Below are 25,435 nucleotides of genomic sequence, written 5' to 3' on the forward strand. Positions count from 1 at the left end.
AGTGAAATAGCGGAAGAACAGGATTTTAGGACCCGTGGGCTGATGCCGTCAGGTCCTGTTGCAGAATCCGAGTCGAGGGTTGACAGAAACTTTTCCACCTTGTCAGGAGGAAAGGACACAGAGTCCAGGAGCAGCTGGGTACGACTGGGTACGGTGGGTACAGAGAGGGATGGGTTTGGGACACAACATTTAGAGGCAAACACAGAGTTGAGGCATTCAGCTTTTTCACGTGCGGAGTCAGCCGTGTGGCCATTTGAGGTGAGGGAGGGGATGGAGGGGGAACAAACACCAGAAACAGATTTGACCAGACGCCACCAGGATTTGGAAGAGGGAGACAGATAAGAGAGTTCGGTCCTGAGAACGGAGAGATATTGTTTCCTGGCTCTCCTGAGGGTGGACACACACTTGTTTCGGGCTTTGTGAAAGGAAATGAGATTTCCTTCCGTTGGATTTGCTTTCCAGGAGACGAAAGCAAGTTGTTTCTGGGGAATAGCCTCACCACAAGATTCCGTGTACCATGGACGGGAGGAAGGGTATGACAACAGAAGACGAGATGGGATAAATCTGTGCATGAGAGAGAGCAGTTTGCTTTGGAAGAATTCCCAGGAAGAATTTATGTCAGAGGCAGTAGAGATGGGAGACCAGTCCAGATGATTGATGGCTGCTTGAAGACCGTGCCAGTTGGCCTGAGTGAAATGCCAGACTCGTCGACGCTGAGGAGGCTCTCTGAGAATGGTCAGAGAGATGTCCACTTTAACAAGCAGATGATCAGAAGAGCCGATTGGAGCAGAAGAAGAGCAGCAGACATTTTCAGGGAAGTTAGTCATAACCAAGTCCAGAAGAGAAGATGCTCCGTTGACTGAAATCCGGGTCGGGAAATTGACAGATTGTGTCAGTCCCAGTGAGTCACAGAAGTCCTTTGCTGAAGAGCCATGGCTGGTGAGAGAGGTACCCACACCCAGCCAACTGGCATGGTGACAGTTGAAATCACCACATATGAGGAAGAGAGAGTTGGGATGGGTAGATAGAAGGTGGTCCATATTCTCAGACAGCGAGATGTAGATGGAGTCATCACTGTTTGGTGGACGGTACAACACACATATGAACAAAAGGTGGGAGCAAAGGGGAAGCCGTAGCCAAAGGTATTCCTGGGGGTGAGGTGGAGAGAGGGCAGTGCAGGGCGAGTGAGGAAGAGAGTTTTTTATAAAGATAGCAACCCCACCTCCAGGACGAGGCTCAGGTCTATCATACTGGAGGAGGGAGTAACCTGGGAGAGATACCAAGGAATCAGAGACATCATGAAGGAGGAAAGTTTCTGTTAAGCAGATCACGTCTGGTTTGTCAGAAGCAACCTGTATGGAGAGATCAGACAAGTTTGAGCGAAGGCCCCGGATGTTTGAGGTCCATACTGTTAAGGAAGAGGAAGGGGGAGCATCGGATACAGAACAGGGGGGGGGGGGGCGGTAGGGTAAGGGTAAGATGTAGGGTAAGATGTGGAAGAGGAGGAAGAGGTAGGGAGAGCTGTTGAAGGTGTGTCGGAGATTACAGAATAGCTTGGAGAAAGGGAAGAATGGGGCAGACAAAAGGTTTGATGGTGATTGGGAGAGGCGCAGTGAGGTGTTATTTGACGAGGGGGAAGAGTGAGGCAGAAGGTTGAGGGAGATGAAGGTGAAAGTTGGAAGGGGGGAAGAAGTGGGGAGGACGCTTTGAGGAGGAGGGGTGAGAGGGGAGTCTAGGAGGGGAGGAGCGAGGGAGAGTATCGGAGGGGAGGGGTGTGGGGGGAGATTTGAAAGGAATGGGTGATTGGGAAGATTTGGTGGGGAGGGGCAAGGGGGAAGATTTGAAAGAGATGGGTGATGGGGATGATTTGGAGGGGAGGGGCAAGGGGGTAGATTTAGAGGGGAGGGGTGATGGGAAATGGGATTTTGGGGTGATGGGATTTTGAAAAATGTACGATTAATGGGAAACGAACATTTATTGCAAAATGACTTTCTTGAGACATTCGAGTCAAAAATACGTTTGAGGACGCTGGAGGGAGGATGGAGTGCTGGAGAGTTTAGGCAATGAATGAAAGATGCACTATAAGAGATGGAATTTTTTTTTGGAATGAATAGATTTGGTTAGCAAGTCGAAAGCATCCTTTTATAGAAGAAGAAGAAAAAGGTGTTGGAGAATATGACCGAATACAGGTCTTCAGGGGTCAGATGAGACATTTTTTTAACAACGTGCTCACGTGATCACAAACAACGTGGTCGAAGAATGAACGAACAAATAAGAACGAATAAACGAATAAGAACAGAAGGAAATGTTTTTTGGTTTTTTTTTTTTTGCGATTTTAAAACAAGGAAGTATGGGATGAAAAGACCGTGAAAAACAGAGACCGGAAAGTAATTGCAGCGCGATCGGAGAACCGCTGAGACAAAAAACAAAGCCTCAAGCCAAGGTCGGACACGGTAGCATAGTACTACACTTAGGCCTCAGAATACGCGATAAGAAATACCGACGATTCTGTACACAGGTATGAAAAACCAACACCAAGAATACTATTAAAGACACCCCAATAGGTACATACACCGAGAGAAAGATACAGTATCGACCAAAACACAATTGTGAAAAGTTACTTAACTTCGAAAGCGAGCACGCATGGAACAGCTTTGAAGAGACGAGACCTCCAATCTTGCGCATGCGCAGATGAGTCGGGCACTACCCCATCAAGTTGCATATGAAAGCCATGCAGGTGAATAAAAGTCCAGATGTATCGAGGAAAGGCTACACAACAGAGAATGCTTCGTCGGCGACTGGCTTTGGAGCCCAACTTAGTCTGGTTGGTTTGCCTAACAAAGATCATGGCTGATAGTGAGGCCGAAAAGTTTGAGAGGCTGAACTTCTTCAAGAGGATTGTGAAGAAATATTTGTTTAGACAAAAAGATTGTTGAGAAAGTTGTCGATGATTCCACTGAGGGTCTTGAAGGGAAACACAACGACCTCTCTAATTTTATGTGACCCTGGGATCCCTGCAAAAAAAAAAAAAAAATTAAATCAGCTTGTAATTTTTTAGTAATGCCATCAAAATTGCTGGTATCAATTCCAACATTGTAGTCTGTCTTAATTTATCTGTATTTATGCACAAGTCCCTTCCTGGCAGATCTCATTTTATCACAAAGCAGGGAAATTGATTTTTTTTCAAATTGAAAGAAGTTATTTCTTCAGACTAACGTCCATCTGCATGTATGCGCACACAAAATGATCATCCTCATGATAGGCAGGAAGAGCCTTTTGAAGATTATCCAAAGAAGAAGAAGAATAGATACAGCAAAGTGTTTTTTGTGCCTCCTATGAAGTTGCGACAGAGGCATTATGTTTTTGGTTTGTCCGGACAACAGTCTCTGCAGCACTTCACAAATCTTGGCTATATGGCAGAGTGGCCAAACAGAAGCAGCACCTGAGGAAAAGGCACACGACAGCACACCGAGAGTTTGCAAACAGGCACGTGAAAAATTGAGAACATGAGGCAAAAGATTCTGTGATATGATGAGATGAAAATTGAACTCTTTGGCCTGAATACAAAGCGCTATGTCTGGCGGAAACTGAGCACAGCTCATCACCCATCTAGCACCATCCCTTCCGTGAAGCATGGTGGTGGCAGCATCATGCTATGGAGATGCATTTCAGCAGTAGGGACTGGGAGACTCGTAAGGATAGAGGGAACAATGAATGGAGCCAAATACAGGCAATTATTCGAGGAGAACCCGCTTCAGAGTGCAAAAGACCTAAGACTGCGGCAAAGATTTACGTTCCACCAGGACAATGACCCCAAGCATACAGCCAAAGCAAAACTGGAATGGCTTCAGTCCAAGAACGTGAAAGTCCTTGAGTGGCCCAGCCAAAAGCCTGGACTTGAATCCCTTTGAGAATCTGTGGAAAGACTTGATGATTGCTGTTCACTGACACTACCCATTCAACTTGACAGAGCTTGAGCAAATCTGCAAGGAAGAATGGGAGAAACTCCCCAAATCCAGATGTGCAAAGCTGATACAGACGTACCCAAGAAGCCTCGAAGCTATAATCGCTGCCAAAGGCGCTTCTACGAAGTATTGATTCAGGGGGTTGATAACTTGTGTAAATTAGATATTTCTTCTTACCTTCACTCTTTCATTCCTCTTTACTCCCACCTCTGGAACAAACTCCCTCACTCTCTTCAATCCCACTCCTCCCTCCAGGTCTTTGAAACAGCTGTTCACCACCATCTCTTATCTTAACCCATCCAAAACCTTGATCTTCAGGGGGTTGATAACTTGTGTAAATTAGATATTTCTGTATTTAATTTTCAATAAACTTGTAAAAAGTTCTAAAAACATGTTTTCACCTTGTCATTATGGGGTATTTTGTATTGATCGGTGATAAAATTTTAAAATGTAATCCATTTTTAATTCAGGCTGTAACATAACAAAATGTGAAAAAGTCTAGGGGTGTGAATACGTTGTAAAGGCACTGCATAATGAGGAAAAGATGAACTGATTAGATTTTGGGGTCAAAAGGTCAGAGGTCCTGTTCAGTAAAAATTCTGTTACTGTGCTCATTTGTGAACCAATGATGGGCTTTGACTGAAGTATATACAGCATTTATATATTGAAGTATACCCAGTCAGACCCCAATATTAGTGGGGGATACTTTCCTGGAAAATGCCGCAAGTGTCAAATCCGTGAATGTGGGGGCATTGTTTGAATGGCGGGGAGTGGGGGGGGGTTATTTCCACTTTACTTTTTTCATATTACATGGTCTAGGCTCGTACAAGAACAATGACACAGAACAAATAAGGACACAGCATAACAAAGGCAACAGCAGGAGAAAGGGGAAACGCCAACAGCAAGGTGGAGGGGGAAAATAGATGGAGACGGGCAAGCAAAGGATGCAGGTAATGAGGAGGTGTACAGATGGACAATATGGATACATACAGTTGTGGCGAAAAATATTGGCACCCTTGCACTTTTTTCAAATAATGCACCATTTCTTCCAGACAATTGTTGAAATTTAAAAATATTTTGGTATCCACATGTCTTTCTTTGGTTTGCAGTGAAACAAAACAAAAAAGCTGAAAAAATTACTTAATCTTAGCTTATGGATATGTCGATACATATCATGTTGATACATTCATGGATACATTCAGTCATGGCGAAAAATATTGGCACCCTTGCACTTTTTTCCAATAATGCACAATTTCTTCCAGAAAATTGTTGACATTAACAAAACTTTTGGTATCCACATATGTATTTCTTTGGTTTGCAGTGAAACAAAACAAAAAAAGCTCAATAAATTACGAAATCCTAGCTTATTGCACACAAAAATCCGAAAATGGCCCTGACAATATTATTGGCACCTTTTAGAAGTTGTTAGAAATAATTAGATTTCAAGCAGGTGATTCTCCTTTACTTTGGAATTGAACTCACCCATGGTGAGTTACAGGTGCCTGCAATATAAAAATCACTCATTCAACCAGTTTGAATAGAGAAAAGGAATTGTTATGCTGTTTCTGTCACTGTGTGTACCGCAATGAGCATGGAGAAAAGGAAGAAAACCAGATAATTGTCTGAGGAGGTCAGACATAAGATTGTAGCCAAGCATGGACAATCTCAAGGCTAGAAGTCCATCTCCAGAGACGTTGATCTTCTTTTGTCCACCGTACACGATGTTATCAGGAAGTTTAAGGCCGATGGCACTGTAGCCAACCTCCCTGGACGTGGACGCAAGAGAAAACTTGATCGAAGATTGCAGCAAAGGATTGTTTCAATGGTGGAGAAAGCACCTCAGACACAAGGTACTACAACTTCAACTCGCACCATCCGTCACCAACTCAATGAAAGGGGGTTCCATGGTAGGATTCCCAGGAGGACCCCACTGCTGAGAGAGAGAGAGACAGAGACAGAGACATATAATAAAGCCCAACTGGAGTTTGCTAAGTCACATGTGAACAAGCCAAAATCCTTCTGGGAGAATGTCCTGTGGACAAATGAGACCAAATTAGAGCTTTTTGGAAAATCACATCATCTCTATGTTTGCAGAAAACAAAAATGAAGCCTTCAAAGAAAAGAAGACCTTCCCTACAGTCAAACATGGAGGAAGTTCAGTGATGTTTTGAGGTTACTGTGCTGCCTCTGGCACTGGGTGCCTTGAATGTGTGCATGAAATCAGGAGATTTCCAAGGCATTTGGAGCGCAATGTTCAACCCAATGTCAGAAAGCTGGGTCTCCGTCGAAGGTCATGGGTCTTGAAGCAGGACAATGACCCCAAACACTTCAAAAAGCACCCAGGAATAGTTCAAGACAAAACGCTGGACTGTTCTGAAGTGGTCAGCAATGAGTCCAGATCTAAATCCCATTGAACACCTGTGGGGTGATCTGAAAACAGGAGTTGGGAGAAGGCACCCTTCAAATCTGGGAGAACTGGAGCAGTTTGCACAAGAAGAGTGGGCCAAACTGCTAGTAGAGAGGTGTAGGAAGCTCATTCATGGTTATAGGAAGCGCTTGACTGCATTATTTTGTCCAAAGGCTGTGCTACCAAATATTAAGTCAGGTGTCAATAATTTTGTCAATGCCATTTCTTTTTATTTTATGATTTAAAGGGATATATTAAGTTCTGAATCAAAAACAAAGGTTCTGTAATATTAACAGTGAAATAAAGAATTGTGGAGACCAAATAATTTTGTCAAATGCAACTTATTTTAGAAAAAATTGTGAGTTATTTGAAAAAAGTGCAAGGATGCCAATATTTTTGGCCACGACCCTAAGCAACATGTTTGGGAGGGGTGGGCATGGTTTAACAGGTGTAGAAAATTCTATGATTTTGTATGGGGGATGACTTGATATGGTGGTATTTATCTGTCTTGAAGACCAGCGGGGAAGAATGAAATTTAAGAGAGGAGCAACGGTACCCACCTCACAGGTGGTGCTTCAATTGGGAGGCCCAAATGAAAAGGCAAAATATCAGAAATTGAAGGCTTTTTTTTATTTTAAACGATTTATATAAACATCTGTTTCATCATATGACACGCAAGTCATCATAATCTAAACGGTATTTGTAGAATTTCAATAAAAGCCACATCACTGTTCATATCGGTAAATATTATTCCAGCGTGTTTGAAAAAATTGGAAAAACAATATAGCTTATTTTACTCCAAATGGTCCCAAGATTCCCCCCCCCCCCCCCCCCCAAAAAAATTGTGTTGCGATCGGTTCAGCCATTTTTGCGGTACTTGGGAAAGGACAGACATTTGGTGAATTATAGTAAGATTGTGGGAGTTTGTTCCACAGGCGGGAAATAAGAAGAATGAAAGAGTGAAGGTGAACAGGTGTCTTGATTTTGGCAGTTTCACCAGAAAAGGGTTCCTGGCAGATCTTGTGTGTCCTGAAGGAATATTTGGGGGACAGAGCACAGACAAACCTGGGAGAGCTCGGCCGGAGAGGAGTCTCGGTAGAAGACAGGAAGACCGCCAACCTGCCTGCGTCGAGAGAATGAAAGGCCCTCATAATTGGCTTCATCGCGGGAGATACCAATGATTCCGAGAGCTTTGGTTTCAACAGTGTGGAGCCGAGCTTGGTGTGAGGCAGGAGCACCAGCCCAGAGGGGAGAGCAGTATTCCATTGAGCTGCGGATGAAAGCTTTGTATGTGGCGAGGAGTTCAGAAGTTCCCAGAAAGGACATTGCACGACGGAAGATGCCCAGTCGGCGACGGGCTTTGGAGGCCAGATTGGAAATGTGGTTTTCCGAGGAAAGATCATGGCAGATAGTGAGACCCAAAAGCTTATGTGACAGAACTTCTTCGAGAGGATTGTTGAGAAAGTATATGGGAGGGTTTTCCAGACGCTCTTTTCGGAGAGACAAAGTGAGAGTGTGAGATTTGTCAGGATTGAAAGACATGTTCCACTTGTTTGACCAGTTTGTGATTTTTATCCAGGTCTGCAGAGAGTGAAGAGGCTGCTACCTGTCGATCTGAGGGATGAGATATGGAGTGGCAGAGAAGCTGGGGTCATCAGCAAAAAGATAGAGAGGATTTTCCAGAGAGTCGGATAAATCATTAATGGAGATGAGAAAAAGCACAGGGCCCAGAACACTGCTTTGAGGAACTCCAGCCTGAACAGGAAGGGGAGATGAGATAATTCCATTCGGGGCCACACGTTGATTAAGACAGGAGTGGAAGTCCGCGAGGCATGCATGGAGATTTCCATGGATACCTTAAGAGGAGAGTTTGGAGAGCAGGGTGGGGTTCCAGACCATATTGAAGGCACGAGATTTGTCAAGGTATACGGGCTGATTTCCTGTCTGGCATTATGTATAACTGATAAGCACTTTCCCTTACTGATGAGTACTCTTGATGCAAGCCAAGTGAATGATAGATTCCCTAACTATTCAAAACTTAGGACCCTTTCATTCACATGACCATATGGACATTGGGAATGTTACAGCATGATGAGAGTTTTTTGTGTCGAAAAATATAATTGGTTTTGACTGGCGGTTGTTCTGAGATGATGGTGAACTGCTTTTTTGAAGACATGGAGGGAAGAGCGAGATTGAAAAGAATGTGAAGTTGGTTCCACAGGCAAGACAAGAAAAAGGAAGAAAAGTGGGGGTGAACAGTGATTCTGGATTTTAGAAGTCTCATCAGAAGGGTGTTTATGGTGGACAGTGTGTGTCTGGGGGGGAGGGGGTGGGGGTCAGTTTGATGTTTTTGATGGTCATGTTTTTGAAAGTGCTGGGTCAGTTTGAGATGCTTCCCTTTGCAACATTTCTAATGCCTGTGGCTGCTGGAGATAACCGGTGTAGGGTAATTGGCTTGTGTGAGGACCCATTGAGTCCCAAAGTGTTAGTGTAGGGGTAGGCATGCTCCCCCCTCCTCTTCCCCTCCCTCCCCCCTCTGACCTTCCCCTCATCGGGCTATTCCACCAGCGAACCAGGTATGGCTACGACACCTCCACTTTGTGTCACAGCACTTGCCTTTATCTTCTCCTGGGAGATAGATTAGCCCAGATGAGATTTGCAGGCCCGGGTGGGATCGATTAGCTTAGAGGGGCAGGAACTAGTATAGAATAAAGGGAATAGCAGGGCAGGTCGGTGTAGTATAGGTTACGGCTGAAGCCACACGCTCCGGCCATAACAATAACATTTGCTGGCTCACAACATCTGCCGGTTCACAACATCTGCCTGATCGAACATCAGCCGGACGTCACTTGCCTGTCCAGCCATGCCACACCGGCCTTGCCACCTACTGTGCCTTTGTTTGTGGGCCATCAAGCCCTGAAGACCCAGCTGTGTCATGGCTATAAATGGGCCAAGTTTTGTTGTTCTTGGGACATGAGGGTCATTTGCTTGTTGTTTGGGGCACTTTGGCCAAGAAGATCCTGTTTGAAGGCCATACAAATTCCAGTTTTGGAGAGGCCAATTGGTCTAAAGGGGGAGCACTGAGTGCTGGAACGCCCTGTGGTCACGGAGGACACTTGCAGTGCTTGAACCCAGGGCACTGATAATGTTGGGGGATGGGAGATGCTTCCGGGTAGGGGGGATCAGAACAATAAACTTCATAGACTCCAAGGAACAAGAAAAAGAGGCCCTCCTGGTGCCCTCACCTCAACCACACGTTTTTGTTGAATTTCATCTGGATTTAGAACTTGTAAGTATGTGTATTAATGGTTGATTGTGTCGGATTAGTGGAGTGACTCATTAAAATAGGGATTAAGACTTCTATTTTACATTTTTGCTTGTGTGTTTTTAGCCTGTGGTGGGGAGTCGTACTGTTTAGTAAGTGTAGTCGGGTCCCATGCTGCTCCCCCTTCTGAGCACTGACTTGGGAATGTCTGAAGAAGAAAGTTGTGGGTAGTGTTGTGTAAAAGACTTCTCGTGTTTATCATTACATAGCTCTTTTAGACTAAGCTTCGGCCAAATGATCAGTGAGCGGGGAGGGGCGCGGCAATTCCTTGCATAAGGTGGGGGCATGAGGTTATAAAAGAGGGTACGCCAGGTGGAAGAGGGGAGATACCCTGGAGCCACCAAGCTGAAAGCTCCGTCAATCAGCAGGGCTGCCGCACAAGAACCACGCCCCCTCCCTGCCAGCCATGTCTCTCCACCTCTTCACGTGCGGACCGCAGCTGCTGCAGGAACGTGTCTGGGCTGCCACTTGCATCGGCTCCGAGCTGTGTGTCGTAGCACAGCTCGAGTATTTATTGTTTTGTCCTCCTCTCTGGTTTATCTCTTATGGAATGATTGGGCTTGATAAGACATAGGATATTATTTAAGGACCTTCCGATCGTTCATTGTTTCATGGGCGTGTGCTGGTTAGGGTTAACCCTTTGAGTACGGATGACGTTCAGTGCCGCAACCCACGAAAAAGTTTTGTGTACGGATGAGACGTTACTACACGTCATCGACTATGCCTATAAATAGATCGTCAATACGTGGTTGCATTCCCGTACCAAAATGCGAAATTAATCCCGTACCGGGGGTATTTTTATCAAAAAAAACAACCCCCGTACTCAAAGGGTTAAGGGGTTTCATTGAGAGAGACATAATTGTATTGCTTCTTGTATTCCCATTCTCTATGTACCATCATTTGTATTAAATATACATGGTCGGCGGGTGGGGGGTGGGTGGTGGGCGGGAAGGTTGGGGGAATTGGAGCTGTTGTGATTGTCTTTGCAATTAGGCAAGTCCGTTTAAGGGCTGATTGGAAACGGCAACCAACGCCATATAATGAGACCTTGCTGGGCGCCTCACAGGCTGTGTGTGCTTGGCCGTTAATTAGAGACCAGGTGTGCAGCACCGAATCGGTGCAATGCATCAACTGACTGGAGGTTGCATCAGCTGACTTGGAGGTCCTATCAGCGTGGTGTCGTGGTAGAGGACATGATCCGGCTTGGGGTCTTCGACTCAGTCGGCCGTTGTTGATGCGGCCCACCAGTAATTTGTACTAGGACACTGGGATGACCCGTGGCTGTAGCAATATGCAGGAAACACTTTATGGATTTTTGTGCAGTAAATGGCAATAAAGCACAGTGGACAAGAAAAAATAACTTTCAGTCTGCTACTGAGGTAAATGTCGGTGTCCTTTATTAATTTGAGCATGCTGATTCCAAATCTGAAGTCAAAATTGACTCGGCACGTCCAGATTTTTTTTAGCAACAGAAAAATATCATTTTTCAGGCATTGCTTTAAAAAAAATCAAGCACGTTGCGCAATTGCATAATATGAACACATCGTATAATGTACAGTATCTGTTAATCATAAACTGTCGTACATTTAACAACATAAATATATTGTATATATTAACTGTTTAGAAATGCTTTATGCACTTGCTTTTACGCTTGGAATTAGAAGTGGTTTGTGACGCTTGTGACGGGTAGTCCCCATCATGTCTGCGATGAACCGCCCCAAGTAGCACGTCTCCATTGTGCTGATATATTGGTGGAAGCTCTCACCATGCTCATTGCTCACAGCACCAAGGTTGGCTGGGAAGAAGTCCAAGTGTGAATGAAGAAAATTCAACTTCAGCACCATACGGCAACCCATTTCTTCAAGGCCTGTATCATATCTTGCACCAACTCGGTAAAGTGAGCTGCTCTGTGCTTCCCCAGGACACTGTGGACTACCAGTTTGAAAGCTTCCCATGCAGCTAGTGCCAGTGGGTTAAGCTTTGACTGAAAAACTGGATTGGACAATAAATCCCAAACACCATTGTGTCAGTCCAGAGGTACAAACAGTGCAACATATGTGTGGTGCCGATTTCTTGTCTTGGTTGCCCACCAAGCAACTGAAGTAGCGCTTCTGTGTGACCTTGAGATGATTGGTATGTTTTTCCATTGGGTACAAGGCGTGTGCTTGCCACATACGTAGCAAAAGCAGTCTGCACTGTTTAGACACATTCGTCTATTCATATCGATCTGAAATATTATGATATTGAAGGATACACAGTATTAAAAAGAACACTCAAAATACGTGACATTGGATATCCAATTTTTTCTGTAACTAAAAATCCTTACGCGTTGGATTAATTCTGATTGCAGATTTTAAATCAGCATACTCAAGTTAGTCTAAGACATACTTTTACCTCAGTAGCAAATTTGTTGTCATCCAGTGTTATTGAATAAACACCAGTTCAATTAAAGCAAATTACAAGAGAAACCTCAATAAAAGTTACAAATTCGTTAATATGTCGAATTCGCTTTGTGCCCTTGCTTGAATGTCTATGAGTGGGTTCAGAATTTTGCCAAGGAAGCAACTTTCAACAGAACAGTGTGTGAAGATACAAATTCTGTGAAAAGGCCAACTATGAAGAAAACAGGAGAAAAGCTGAAAATCTCCCACAATGGTGTGAGGTACACTTTGCAAAAGAGTTGCTTAGCTTACACAGTAGAAGAAATTCACGTCAGCAGCTGACAAATGAAATGAGAGTAGGCCTGAATATCAACATCTCGTCCAGCACTGTGTGTGGAAGGCTGATTGCAGCAGATCTCCATGGCAGTGTTGCAGCAAATAAACCACTGCTGAGACTCCAGAACAAGGTGACTTGGCTGAAATTTGCCAGGTAACATCAAGATTGGGTGACGAAGCAATTGGAATTGGTTACTCTGGTATGGTGAATCTCAAAGTTTTAACCTTTTGGATCTAAAAGACTCGTTCGCACACCAAATATCTGGGGAAAGTTATGACACAATGTTTTCAGCCTAGTGTTAAGAACTGGGGAGGCTCTGATTCATGGGTTTTATCTCAGCTTTTGGTGTCGGAAAACTTGTTAAAATCAATGTGACGCTAACAAAAGAGAAGTACAAGCAGATACTGCAGCACCATGCAGTTGCAAGTTGGAGAACAAGATTACAGCTGGTGTGTTCCAAGTGTTTGAATGGGCACCCCATAGTCCACAGTATTTGGAAAACACAAGTCCCATCGAGACCATATGGGATTACCTGGAAATAGAGAAGAACAAGAGGAACCCAAATAACCTTACAGAACTGTGGAATATACCACAGGATATTTGACACCATATTCATGTGAGAGTGATTCAGTCATATTCAGGAACCATGGGTAAAGGAGTTATTGTACTCAAGAAGGCAAAGGGTGGACTCGCAATGTATTGACTAAACCACCTTTAGAGGCCAGTTTTCCCCGCAAGCGGGGGTTGGCCTTTTTCGGGAACTGTGGTTGTTGTTGTTTTTCGGTCCCCTTTTTGAAGCAATGTTTTACGGCCGGATGCCCTTCCTGACGCCAACCCTTTTTGCCGCCTTTAACGACAAGCAGGGAATTACCAGTGAACTGGTACTCAATTTGCCGACCTCGGAAGGATGACAGGCTGAGTCAACCCCCCTGGCGTTAATTCAGCGATTGACCGGGATTCGAACCCAGGATCCTAGGATCCTAAGCCGGCACCCTAGCCGCCAGCCCAACACCAGGGACCAAGTCTGTGAGTGGAATGAGTGTACCTGGGTGTGTAAGAGAAGGTGCAATGACCAAGAGCAGGGAAACGGCTGGATGTATGAGCAAGAAAGGGGTAGCGTATGCGTGTAAGCATGCAGGTGAGGCATCGACGGTAACCGGGTTAGCGGTTAGAGCGACTTATAGCCGAGTCGGGCCGAGTCATATCGCAATGTATTGACTGATACTATAAAATGACACTCTTCATGTTAATTACTTAAGCTGTTTATTTCATTCGTTATTGTTTCATTCTTGTTAATTACTTAAGCAATTCACAAATGCTGTTAATTTATAACAGTAAACACATGTGACTTATCACTGATAATTTGAAATTTACCCCAAAGTATGAATGTCATTGGAATAACACAAACTATTACCCAGTACTGTACATGTATGTATATAATATATACAGTGCCCTCCATAAGTATTGGAACAGTAAAGTCAAATTTGTCATTATCAAAGGGAAGCACAAAGCACCCCTCCCTTTATATGAGGGATCATGTGATCATTTCTCTGTATGCAGCTTTAACATGGGGACTGAAAATACGTTTCTCGGCTTCTACTAGACGAAATCGGCTGCAAATTTCAGAAGTAAATGCTTTGTATGTTGAGGTAATATGCTCCCAATTTCAGCAACCTCCGTTTATGCATTCTTGAGTTATGTTTAGAAAACCCTCAATCACGTTGGTGTCTGTCCGTCCGTCCGCCCAAAATGTGTTGGCGCTTATATCTCAATGACTACATTGAAGCTAGCTAAAACTTGGAATATACATCGGACAATAGGTCGAGTTAATCGTAGCTTTCGAAACAAATTCCACCTAAGTGCTATCGTTTTTGCTTTAAAATAATATATATATATAAATATATATTCCTCAGCCACCAGCAAAGAGGCGGAGAGGAGTGGCGACCCCCGTCTATACTACACACTTACCCATGTGTACCAGCCATAGAAAGGCAATGCCGTCATTGCCCGAGGAGACTCAACGTCATCATCATAAATATATTGTCGTGCGAATTCCTCTGGTTAATACCAGGGATGGACCAAACGGATTTAACGGAGGCGACGACCAACTCGGATTCGGCTATAAAACGCGGGAAGAAGAAGGGAAGAGGAAGATGCGGCAAAAGCGCTTACCTTGAGCGAACCGACGGCAGCTCCGATCCTGCAGGGAATTAATGAACTCTAACAAACACAAGATTTAATGTACAAAAATAGAGATTTATTCAACGGAACCCGATAACAAGGAACGCGATGGTAATCAAATAATGGTCCTATATTGGGATCCCACACACCTCACTTCGAATACGCACACAGGAATGAATAAATAAAGGAAATCGTCGTGTAATGGTGATGTGGTGCATCTTATCTGTCCGTAGTGCAGTGTCCGTTCAACGCGGCTCCAAACTCCGGCGCGGAGAAACCCTTCGTCCGCTTCGCTAGGCCCGAGCCAACGCCCCACTCCAGGCTCCTCGTCGACCACCCACGAGGTCCGTGCGCCACTCCAAGCTTCAGAAGCACCACGAGCGAACCGTCAGCACGAAGCAGAGAAGCGCAGAGACCTACAGATGTCGTGTAGCGTCAAGAGACCAGCGAAGAAGAACGGCAAAAAGGGAGAGAGAGCAAGAGAGACGTGCAGCGCAAGAGACCAGCGAAGAACCCAGAGCTGCTAGCAAGGGGAGCTGCTGAAATGTCGTGCAGCGTGCCCTTTTATGGCCTGGACTGTGACGTCGGTCTCGCGCGCCCCCCCATTGGCCGAGTCACTCCCGCTGGTGGTATTGCTCGTCCCTCTCCCTACCCAGTCAACAGTCCTCCTGCCACGAGGCCAGCTGCCAGGCCAGCCGGTGGTGCGGCTTGGCTGCGGCCCTATCGGTGGCGCCCCGTCCTGGCTTTCTGCCTGTTTGTCTTCCACAGTCTTTGTAAGGGAAGGGAATTTAATTACTGTGTGCACTAAAGGGCCTATCTTAGTGTTTATAGGAGTGCGTTGCATAAGGGACAAAGGTTTGGCGACAGGGGGGACGACGAACAAAGGAATCTTAGCCATAATCCCTGGACTATTTAGCACGCCCTGCTCCCTCGTAGCGGGGACATCAATACAGCTTATCCTGACAAACCGGACTACACATAGAACTTATTACAGGGTAGATTCCCGATCGTGACAGTCCAATACCTACCTATACAGATCTATCTGACTGGAGATATTCCTCTACCCAAATTCATAACAATATATACATAAATAAATATATAAAAATATATACACACTTTATAACTCTTAAAAATATTATTACACAAATCTGGCATGCTGGCCCAATGGCCTTATGGATAAAGCATCAGACTCCCATACTGGGGATTGTGGGTTCAAATCCCATCTATGTTGAATATTTTTTCCTCTTACTTTTTCAAGTGTTTTATATTGTCTTGAATAAATTATTGTACGATGAACAAATGCATTTTGTTCATAATTAAAATGTATCTTGTGAAAAATGCCAGGGGCATAGAAAAGGCCCCACAAGGCCCCTTTATGTGGGATGTGCCATGTGGCAAACGATAGAAAAGAAGGGACATTCTTGGGTAAAATGCCAGGGGTATAGAAATGGTGCCTTTATATAAGGGTATGTGCCATGTGGCAAAGTATAGAAAAGAAGGGACATTCCACAGCTTGTAGAAAATGCCAAACCATACAAAATAAGGGGCATTCAATAAAGCTCGTGTGCATTCTGTACTACCCTTGTGTTCTTAGGAGGAACCAAGTAATGCTCTAGAAAAGTTAATATAAAGGGGTGCCAATTTGATTCATAAACCTGCATGAAGAAGTAAATGTATTTTATTTGCCAGATGTTGGGTGCCCCTTTATATGAACCCCTTTATATGATCTAATTTGTACAAGTTTTCAGTCCCCTGAGTCAATACTTTGTAGAAGCACCTTTGGCAGCGATTCCACCTTCGAGTCTTCTTGGCTTGTATCAACTTTTCACATCTGGATTTGGGGCGTTTCTCCCATTATTTCTTGCAGATTTGCTGCTTGATCTGTCAAGTTGGATGGTGAGTGTCGGTGAACAGCAATCATCAAGTCTTTCCACAGATTCTCAATGGGATTCAAGGACTTTCACGTTCTTGTTCTGAAGCCATTCCAGTGTTACTTTGGTTGTATGCTTGGGGGTCAATGTCCTGGTGGAACTTAAATCTTCCCACAGTCTAAGGGCTTTTGCACTCTGAAGCAGGTTCTCCTCAAGGATTTGCCTGTACTTGGCCCCATTCATTGTTCCCAGTTTTATATGTGAACGATCAATGCAATAAGAAACACCTGAGCAACAAGAAACACTTGTCGGTCATCGGTTCCAATATTTATGCTTACCTTAAATGGGGGGACTGAACATAAAAAGTGCTATTATTCTACAATGGTAAAACATATATGTATAGAAATACCAAGAAATAAAAGTTGATCTTCTGTACTCTTGCCTCATATTCATCTTTTAATTTAAAATCCAATTTTCTTGATTACAGTAAATAGCAATAATAACAAACTTGACTTCACTGTTCTAATACTTACGGAGGGCACTTTAGATACATATATGATGGGTGTGGGGGTAAATGAGTTGGGTAGACCAGCCTGCATGTAAAATAACCTTTTTCTTGAGGTTGTTGTGGAAAATGTCCACCGTTAAGTTTATTTATCCTTGTAGAAATTTGTTTTTGATATATTCTCTATTGCCTTAGGATGAAGCCACGAAAACCCAAGGAGGAAGATTCTCCCCGCACTATCGCTTGCCCACATAAAGTATGTGATTGGGATTATGTCATGATCAGATGAATGGTACAAATGTCTATTTTGTGGTTAATTATTTATGTAATGTCTTTCTGTATCATTCTGGAAAATGTTTTTTAATGAAAATATTTGTCAGTGCATTTCATGGACGAAGACACTTAGTTATGTAAATGTATCCCGAGCTTGTTCTGTTTATTTTGGAGAGCTTTCTCCCTCTCACTCCACACCTCCCTGTTCCCCCAAAGTAAAATACTGTGGAGATTACAATCTATCTCGCCGAGTTTGCGTATATCGTGAATCCATCGCGTATCTCGTGTATATCTCCACAATCCCCACGGTGTGTACCCCGGTTTAGAATAGGTAGTAGGTACACCGTATCCCTGCGTGTTGTAAGAGGCGACTAAAGGGGTTGGCGTCAGGAAGGGCATCCGGCCATAAAAACATTGCCTCAAAAAGAGAACCATGACAATTACAACGACATATGGGCAGGGTACACCCCGAAGTACCCCGTGGGGGACCCCACTCCCTCTCGTCAAAACTCAAGGTGGGGAACCCGATCGAAGCAAGGGTGGAAATCACTCCATTTATGACGACGAAACATCTGATGCCCGACGTGGAGATCGGTTTCTGAGGTTGGGGACATGGAATGTAGGGTCATTGACAGGGAGATCAGGAGAAGTGGTGGAAGTATTGGTCAGAAGAAGAGTGGACATGTGTTGTGTGCAGGAGACGAGATGGAAGGAAAGTGGTGTGAGAATGGTGAAGGGTAGCCAGGGACAGAAATACAAGTTTGTGTGGCAAGGGTGCCCAGAAGGCCTGAATGGTGTTGGTGTCCTGTTTTCTGAGGAGTTTGTAGACAGTGTGGTGAGTGTGACTGGAGTGAGTGAAAGGTTGATGATGGTGAAAATTATGATTGGAAAGCTCTTGGTGAACGTCATCTTGGGATATGCTCCGCAGGTCGGTCGGAGCGATGAAGAGAAGGACAAGTTCTGGTGTGAAATAGAGAAGCTGAAGGAAAACGTGAAAGATGAGGAAGTTGTTGTGGTAGGAGGAGACCGAAATGGACATTTGGGAAGTAGTATATAGATGGTTTTGAGGGAGTTCATGGGGGTTACGGATATGGTGTGAGGAATGGAGAAGGTGAAAGGATTTTGGAGTTTGCTGATGGAGCTGGTTTGTTGATTTGCAATACTCAGTTCCAGAAAGAGGATAATAAGCTTGTTACATACACGTCAGGTGGGTCGATGACAACCGTTGACGACCTGATGGTGCGTAGGCGAGATAGGGGGCACCTCCGGAACACAAAGGTGATTCCAGGGGAGGAGGCTGTTTCACAGCACCACTTGGTTGTCTGCGACATAATGGTGAAAGGTGCGAAGAGAGCTCGGCGGGTGAAGAACCAACCGAGAATGAGGGTGTGGAGGTTGAAAGAGGTGACAGTGAGAATATGAATGAATGAATGAATGAATATGAATGAATGATCGTTTTAAGGCCATTTTCCCCGCTAGAGCGGGGGTTAGCCTTGCGGGCCCCATGACAATCATGGTTCCCTGTTTGAGGCAATGTTTTTATGGCCGGATGCCCTTCCTGACGCCAACCCTTGGTCACGCTCTTACGATGCGCAGGGATACGGTGTACCTATTCTAAATCGGGGTACACACCGTGATCATTCATCCCAGCAAGCTGGTACTCAATTTGCCGACCTCGGAAGGATGACAGGCTGAGTCAACACCTCTGGTGTTAATTCAGCGATCGACCGGGATTCGAACCCAGGATCTTAGGATCCCAAGCCGGCACCCTAACCGCTAAGCCAACACCAGGCTTTAAAAGGCATTATATACATATACAAGTCAGGGAGGCATTAAAAGAGAGGATGATGTGGTTGAGCTTGAAAGTGGTTGGATGTCAATGAAAGATAGTCTGTTGGGAGCCGTTGGTGAGGTATGGAGATGGACTAAAGGACCACAGAAGCACTCGGAAACATGGTGGTGGGATGATGAAGTTGGAAAGAGGATTGACGAGAAGAGGAAGAAGTTCAAGGAGTGGCAGAAGGCGAAAGGTGCAGGGGCAGAAAAGGCAGAGCATGAAAGTTATAAGGCAGCCAAGAAGGCTGCAAAGAAAGAGGTAGCAAAGGCGCAGCAGGCATGTAGGAAAATGTTCGATGAACGCTTGGATTCTGAAGAGGGTAAGAGAGCGGTATTCAGGATTGCAAAGCAGATAGCGAAAGAGAGGTGCGATGTGATGGGGGTGAGTTGCTTGAAGGATGAAGTGGGACAAATCGTTGTGGACCCAGATGGAATTAAAGGAAGATGGAAGAGAGATATGGAAATGCTGTTGAATACAGAGAATGAATGGGATGGCAACATAAAGAGTAACCCAGTTTTCGGACCGGCAGAGAAGATAACTGAGAAGGAAGTTGAGGAAGTGATAAAAGTAATGAAGAGGAGAAAAGCAGGAGGGCCGCCGGGAGTTGTGGGAGATGTGTTGAAGGCAGCGGGAAGTTGCGGTGTGAAGAGAGTGACATAGATCTGTAAACTGGTGGTGAAAGAAGGCCCCATTCCAGTGGATTGGGAAGTGAGTACCCTCATCCCTCTGTGCAAGGGGAAAGGTGACCCTCTGAGCTGTGGCTCGTATCGAGCGATAAAGTTATTGGAGCATGGAATGAAGATATTGGAAAGGGTGTTGGAGAGGAGGATAAGGAAGAAAGTGAAGATCGACGAAATGCAGTTTGGGTTTACGCCAGGAAGAGGAACGACAGACGCGCTTTTTATTGTAAGGCAGTTGCAGGAGAAGTACATGGAGAAGAAGAAGAAGTTGTTTCTTGGGTTTGTTGATCTGGAGAAAGCATTCGATAGGGTTCCACGTGAAGTAGTGACATGGGCATTGTGGAAGTTGGGAGTGGAGGAATGGTTGATCAGAGTAGTGATGGCAATGTGCGAGAGAGCGTGCACACCTGTAAGGACAAAGGACAGGAACAGTGGTGAGTTTGAGGTGAAGGTCGGAGTGCATCAGGGGTCGGTACTGAGTCCACTACTATTTGTAGCTGTGATGCAGGTCCTGGCTCGGAATGCAAAGGAACGTTTACTGTGGGAGTTGTTGTATGCAGATGATCTGGTGTTGATTGCGGAGAGTATGGATGGACTGAAGGAGAAAATGAACAAGTGGAAGGAATGTTTGGAGACAAAAGGTCTGAAGGTGAATATTGGAAAGACGAAGGTGATGGCAAGTGGTAAAGCATGTGGTGAGGTGGAAAGAACTGGGAAGTGGCCGTGTGCTATGTGCAGGAAGGGTGTCGGAATGAACTCCATTCAATGTACAATGTGCGCTGAGTGGGTTCATCAAAAATGTAGTGGTTTTTCGAGGGTCATTAACCAGTGTGGCAGCTACATTTAAGTGTAAGGTGTGCACAGAGGGAGCTGCAGATGGAGGAAATGTTGAGTTGGATCTTGGAGACGGCATGAAGCTGGAAGGTGTGGAAACTTTTTGCTACCTCGGGGACATGCTGAATGGAGAAGGTGGATTAGACTCGGCAACTGTTGCTGGAGTGAGATGTGCATGGAAGAAGTTTCGGGAACCGAGTGGCGTGCTGACAAGGAAGGGAGTGTTGTTGAAGCTGAAGGGAAAGGTGTATGCTGCATGTGTGAGAAGTGTTATGATTTATGGGAGCGAGACATGGGTAATGAACGTAGAGCAGCAACGAAGGCTGGAAAGGTGGAAATGCGAATGGTTCGGTGGATGTGCGGAGTATCGTTGAGAGAGAGGAAGACAAATGTTGAATTGCGAAAGATGATGGGAATAGAGCCTGTGATGGATGCTGTGAAGAGAAACAGGTCGAGATGGTTTGGTCATGTGTTGAGGAAGGATGAAAGTGACTGGTTGAGAAGAGTGATGGAAATGAATGTGGAAGGAAGTAGAGGATGGGGAATACCGAGAAAGACCCGGCTCAAGGTGGTGGAAGAAGAAATGCGTGCATGGGGTTAACAATGGGAGATGCAGAAAATAGGGCAAAATGGAGAACATTGTCATAGGGCCTGCAAGGCTAACCCCCGCGCTAGCAGGGAAAATGGCCCTAAAATGCCTGTTGTGTCGTATGCAATATGTTTATGGTTGTGGAATACGTTTTCTAATGTCTGCATTTGAAACAAGTCCTCTACGCCGTTGGTAAATAAATCCAAATGTGATTTATCTGTGTGAATTGTGGCACTAGAATATATTGATGGGGTTGAACGCTATACAGTGTATGTGAACGCTATACAGTGTATGTGAACGCTATACAGAGTATGTGAACGCTATACAGCGTATGAAAACAAATCTTGTGATCAAGGATTTGCCATGATAGCCTTATGGAGGCGCTAGGTGGAATTGCTGTTCTTCACCTTTCTATAAAGGATGTGAAGTTAGTATCGATGGCATAAAAGCACCTGCCTCGTGCTTCTGACGAGATGATGGATGTGGCGATGTGGGGATGTGGAGCTTGGGCCCGACACGATGAAGTTCCCTCATTAGGTTCCAAACTGTCTCGTGGAGATGAGGCAATAGCACCGCTGCCACATGTTTAAAACCTTGCACGTCTTTATTTTAAAAATTAAATTAAAAACCACTGGTAAATTTGACTCGGACAGGTAAATTAGTAAATGATCCCTCCTACCTTGGGAACGGCCTTCCCCAACGCTAACCCGAACATGGTACAGCACAGGTTTGGACTGAAAATACTCCCTTGCATTGGAGAAAACAAAGAGGGTTAAGAGCGCTTGTTTGTCAACTTAAATGTGTATTGCTTTTGCAGGGTTGCAACAAAATGTTCCGTGACAACTCGGCAATGCGAAAACACCTGCACACGCACGGGCCACGTGTACACGTATGCGCCGAGTGTGGAAAGGCCTTTGTGGAGAGCTCCAAGCTGAAGCGGCACCAGCTTGTGCACACGGGAGAGAAACCTTTCCAAGTATTTAACACACTTGCCATCTAATTTGTAGTTCTTGCATTATTGTTAATTTAAACAAAGTGTGCGTTGGTCGAGCATGTTTAGCAAATTTGAGTTTTGTTTATTTATTTTTGAACAGTCACTTGATGTACCAGGTAATTTTTCTCCCTCTTCAAAATAATTTGAGTGAAACAAAAGCCAGAATTGTCTCATCCTGGCAGTCGTTTGTGCACAATTCTGCTCATTGACCTGCCTCATCTTTGTGCTCACGTGTGCAGTGTACGTTTGAGGGCTGTGGCAAGCGCTTCTCTTTGGACTTCAACCTGCGCACACACGTGCGAATCCATACGGGAGACAGGCCCTATGTTTGTCCCTTTGACAGCTGCAGCAAAAAGTTTGCTCAGTCCACCAACCTGAAGTCGCACATTCTCACTCATGCTCGAGCCAAGGCCCACCAATAAGGACCTTGCACTGCTTGCTGCTTTTCTCCTATCCGTGACACAACCGTGGCCTCCGTGTCGTTGTGTCGCACCCTTTGCACTGGCACCGAGCTTCACCCTCACTTCCTTTTCCTCTCTCCCTTTTCTCCCTCTCAATTCCCTCGTGGTGGGGCCTGTCCCTCCACTCAGTTCAGCGCCTACTGTTCTTCCTCCTCCCTGCTCCAAACTATGCTGTGCCTCTCAACATCAGCCACATTGATGGCACTACGGTCTGGCTGATGGTGTTGTAATGAACTCTTGTGTTTAACTTCGTTTCCACTCGATTGTGCCTAATTTTCTTTCCTTCGGGATTGGGGTTGGAGCGATAGGGGAAAGAAAGCGATTTTTGAGGTATATGTACCCCCATTTCAAAGTGTAGGGCACCACCCAAAGATTATGGAAATGCAAAGGATAAGGAAGGAAGCTGAATATGATCTGCATATTTTTTTGTTATCAGGGAGGAATGCGGTACTGCTTGGCATGCACAGGGAAGCCAATCTGGATGTGTAAGCAGTAAGCAGTTGATGTGTTCAGCAGTGAGAGGGGTGCAGGGAGTTGCTTTGAAAAAAATCTAGGTTGTCTTATTGTGGCATTACCAACTTCCTGTGAGGAATGATTGCAGTAAGCTGATGTACAATAATGCTCGATCCATCAGTGTGGGTCATGTTCAATGAACTTATCTTTGCTCAGGTGGGATTTTGAGTGTTTTGGTGAAACGCTTTAGTGGGGTTTTAAGAAATTTTCCCAAGTGGTGCAGTTTAGCTCATTTGGAGCAGCGCTACCTGCTGGAGGTGTTGATATAGGCCTTTCAGGAAAATTGTGCATTTGTAAAGCATTGAGGTTGCTCTAGTGAACTGGCAGGGCTTGTAGAGTATCCTACATGCTACGGAGGGGTTTATACCTCACCCAATCCACATTGTATACCCCATCTACATCCCTTGCTCTTATATTTGTGAAGATATTGCTAACCGGATCATTGTTTGTAAATAACATAACTTAAGTGCACAGTTTACTCTGCGCATTGCAGATTTACCATATGCAGAAATAAATCTGTTATGAAATTGTAAATTTTGGAAGAAACTTTTAAGCAAATTAGTTTGGACTTGGTCCTTTAAGATTACTTTTTGCGTTGAGTTCTTTTTAGCCAGGGTTTGGCCACCAGTTAATTTGTTTATTTTTTTTGTACAGGGTAGGTTGAGGCTGTGTGTGTGTGTGTGTGTGTGTGTGTGTGTGTGTGTGTGTGTGTGTGTGTGTGTGTGTGTGTGTGTGTGTGTGTCCATTCGTGCGTGTGTGTGTATGAGGGTGTGTGTGTGTGTGTGTCCGACCATCCGTGTGTGTGTGTCCGACCATCCGTGTGTGTGTGTGTGTGTGTGTGTGTGTGTGTGTGTGTGTGTGTGTGTGTGTGTGTGTGTGTGTGTGTGTGCGTGCGCGCGCACGCGCACCAGTGTGTATGTGTGTCTCCAGTTTTGGTGAACTCAACTTCACTGCTGTCCGTACACACACTGACCACAGCATACCAACTTTCCTCCCCTAAATAATGGCCGCCTTTTCCTGAATTTGGGTCAGGATAGCGTGTCACAAATCCTGCCTCTGCTGTCTCTTTAATAAAAAGATTGACTGCTGATGTCACTCTGTCAAATATTTTGTCGTTGACACCTAAAGGGAGATGTTACCTGTTTTGCTCAAGAGAATGTTCTGTCTGTCTGCCATCAAAGTAATGAAACATTTGAATTTATTGGAATATTTTACTCAGAATTATTCAGGGTGTAGGTTTTCACACATTCATTATTTTAGGAATGGGTCCTTGTGAAAACATTTTAAAATACCCACGTCACTAAAATATGTTGAAATAAATAAGAAAAAGTCAAAAACATTTTTTTTTTTTTTTGACATTTGGAAAATATCTGTGGATTTCCCATTTGCAATTGAAGATTCTAAAAGTCTTCAGTTGCTCCGATGAAATTTACAGATGTAATAGGTTATAGTAGACCCTTGGCAAAATAAATGTATCTCATAGATACAATCAAGAAAGTAATAAAACCTAAGACCTACTTACACAGATTGCATGTTTTATTTGCTAAGACAGTGCAAGTTGAAAAAGGCGTTAAGACCATTTAAAGTTTGAAATAAACAAATGCATCTTAATGGTAGAACTGATCAATAATTGGGGCAAAGTCACAGTGAGTAGAAATAGGCCTTATCAGCTTTGTCAACGCACGACAGTGCAAAATGGCCTGGTTTTTGTAATGACTTTGTGGTTTTATTTATTTAGCATTGAGCTTCAGTGTGTCTGTCCAGGGCATAATTATTTTTTTACCATTTGAGCTTTTGTCATCAAATTTTTGACAAACCTTTATTATGAGAATATGGAGAACACTAGTTAATAAAATTACTTTTTTTAAGCTGCTGTTTTCGTCAAGCTTAGTTGGAGTACAAAACAGACGTGAACGTGCTTTGCATTTTGAGATGCTTTGTTGTTTTAAGTTGTTTTCCTTAATAGGATTTTTCTGGTAAATTTTCAAAATGATGTTTTCATGTGCATTTGCTTTATGCACTTCACATTCTGCAAAGAAAGTGGAAAAATATCTGTTCATGCTGAGAGTGACGTGGGTGACATTTCCACAAGATCAGACGTCGCTGCATCGCTGGAAGAAACTGCTATGGCGTGGGGGTGAGGAGGAAGCACCGATGGAACGGCAGACAAACTGATGATTGGCAAACTGTCACGTTTGTGTTCACATTTTGACAGACATCAGATTTTATATGTACAGGGTGTTTCAAAAAAGTGGACTATTTGAGCAGCCTGATATTCTGTC

General features: G+C 44.5%; 1 protein-coding gene across 2 annotated transcripts in view; it reads left to right on the forward strand.

Moving 5' to 3' along the window:
* Nucleotides 1-24,241, forward strand: part of YY1 (YY1 transcription factor) — an 84,689-nt gene extending 60,448 nt beyond the window's left edge. For both annotated transcript variants that reach the window (XM_068131321.2, XM_068131322.2), the window contains 3 exons: nucleotides 17,168-17,228; nucleotides 22,003-22,161; nucleotides 22,419-24,241. In XM_068131321.2, the coding sequence (XP_067987422.1) occupies nucleotides 17,168-17,228; nucleotides 22,003-22,161; nucleotides 22,419-22,601 (403 nt within the window). In that variant the 3' untranslated portion in view covers nucleotides 22,602-24,241. The remainder of the gene's footprint in view (nucleotides 1-17,167; nucleotides 17,229-22,002; nucleotides 22,162-22,418) is intronic.
* Nucleotides 24,242-25,435: the final 1,194 nt, after the last annotated feature.

This window comes from Myxine glutinosa, chromosome 11 (genome assembly GCF_964187855.1).
Source record: "Myxine glutinosa chromosome 11, kmMyxGlut1.1, whole genome shotgun sequence".
NCBI lineage: Eukaryota > Metazoa > Chordata > Myxini > Myxiniformes > Myxinidae > Myxine > Myxine glutinosa.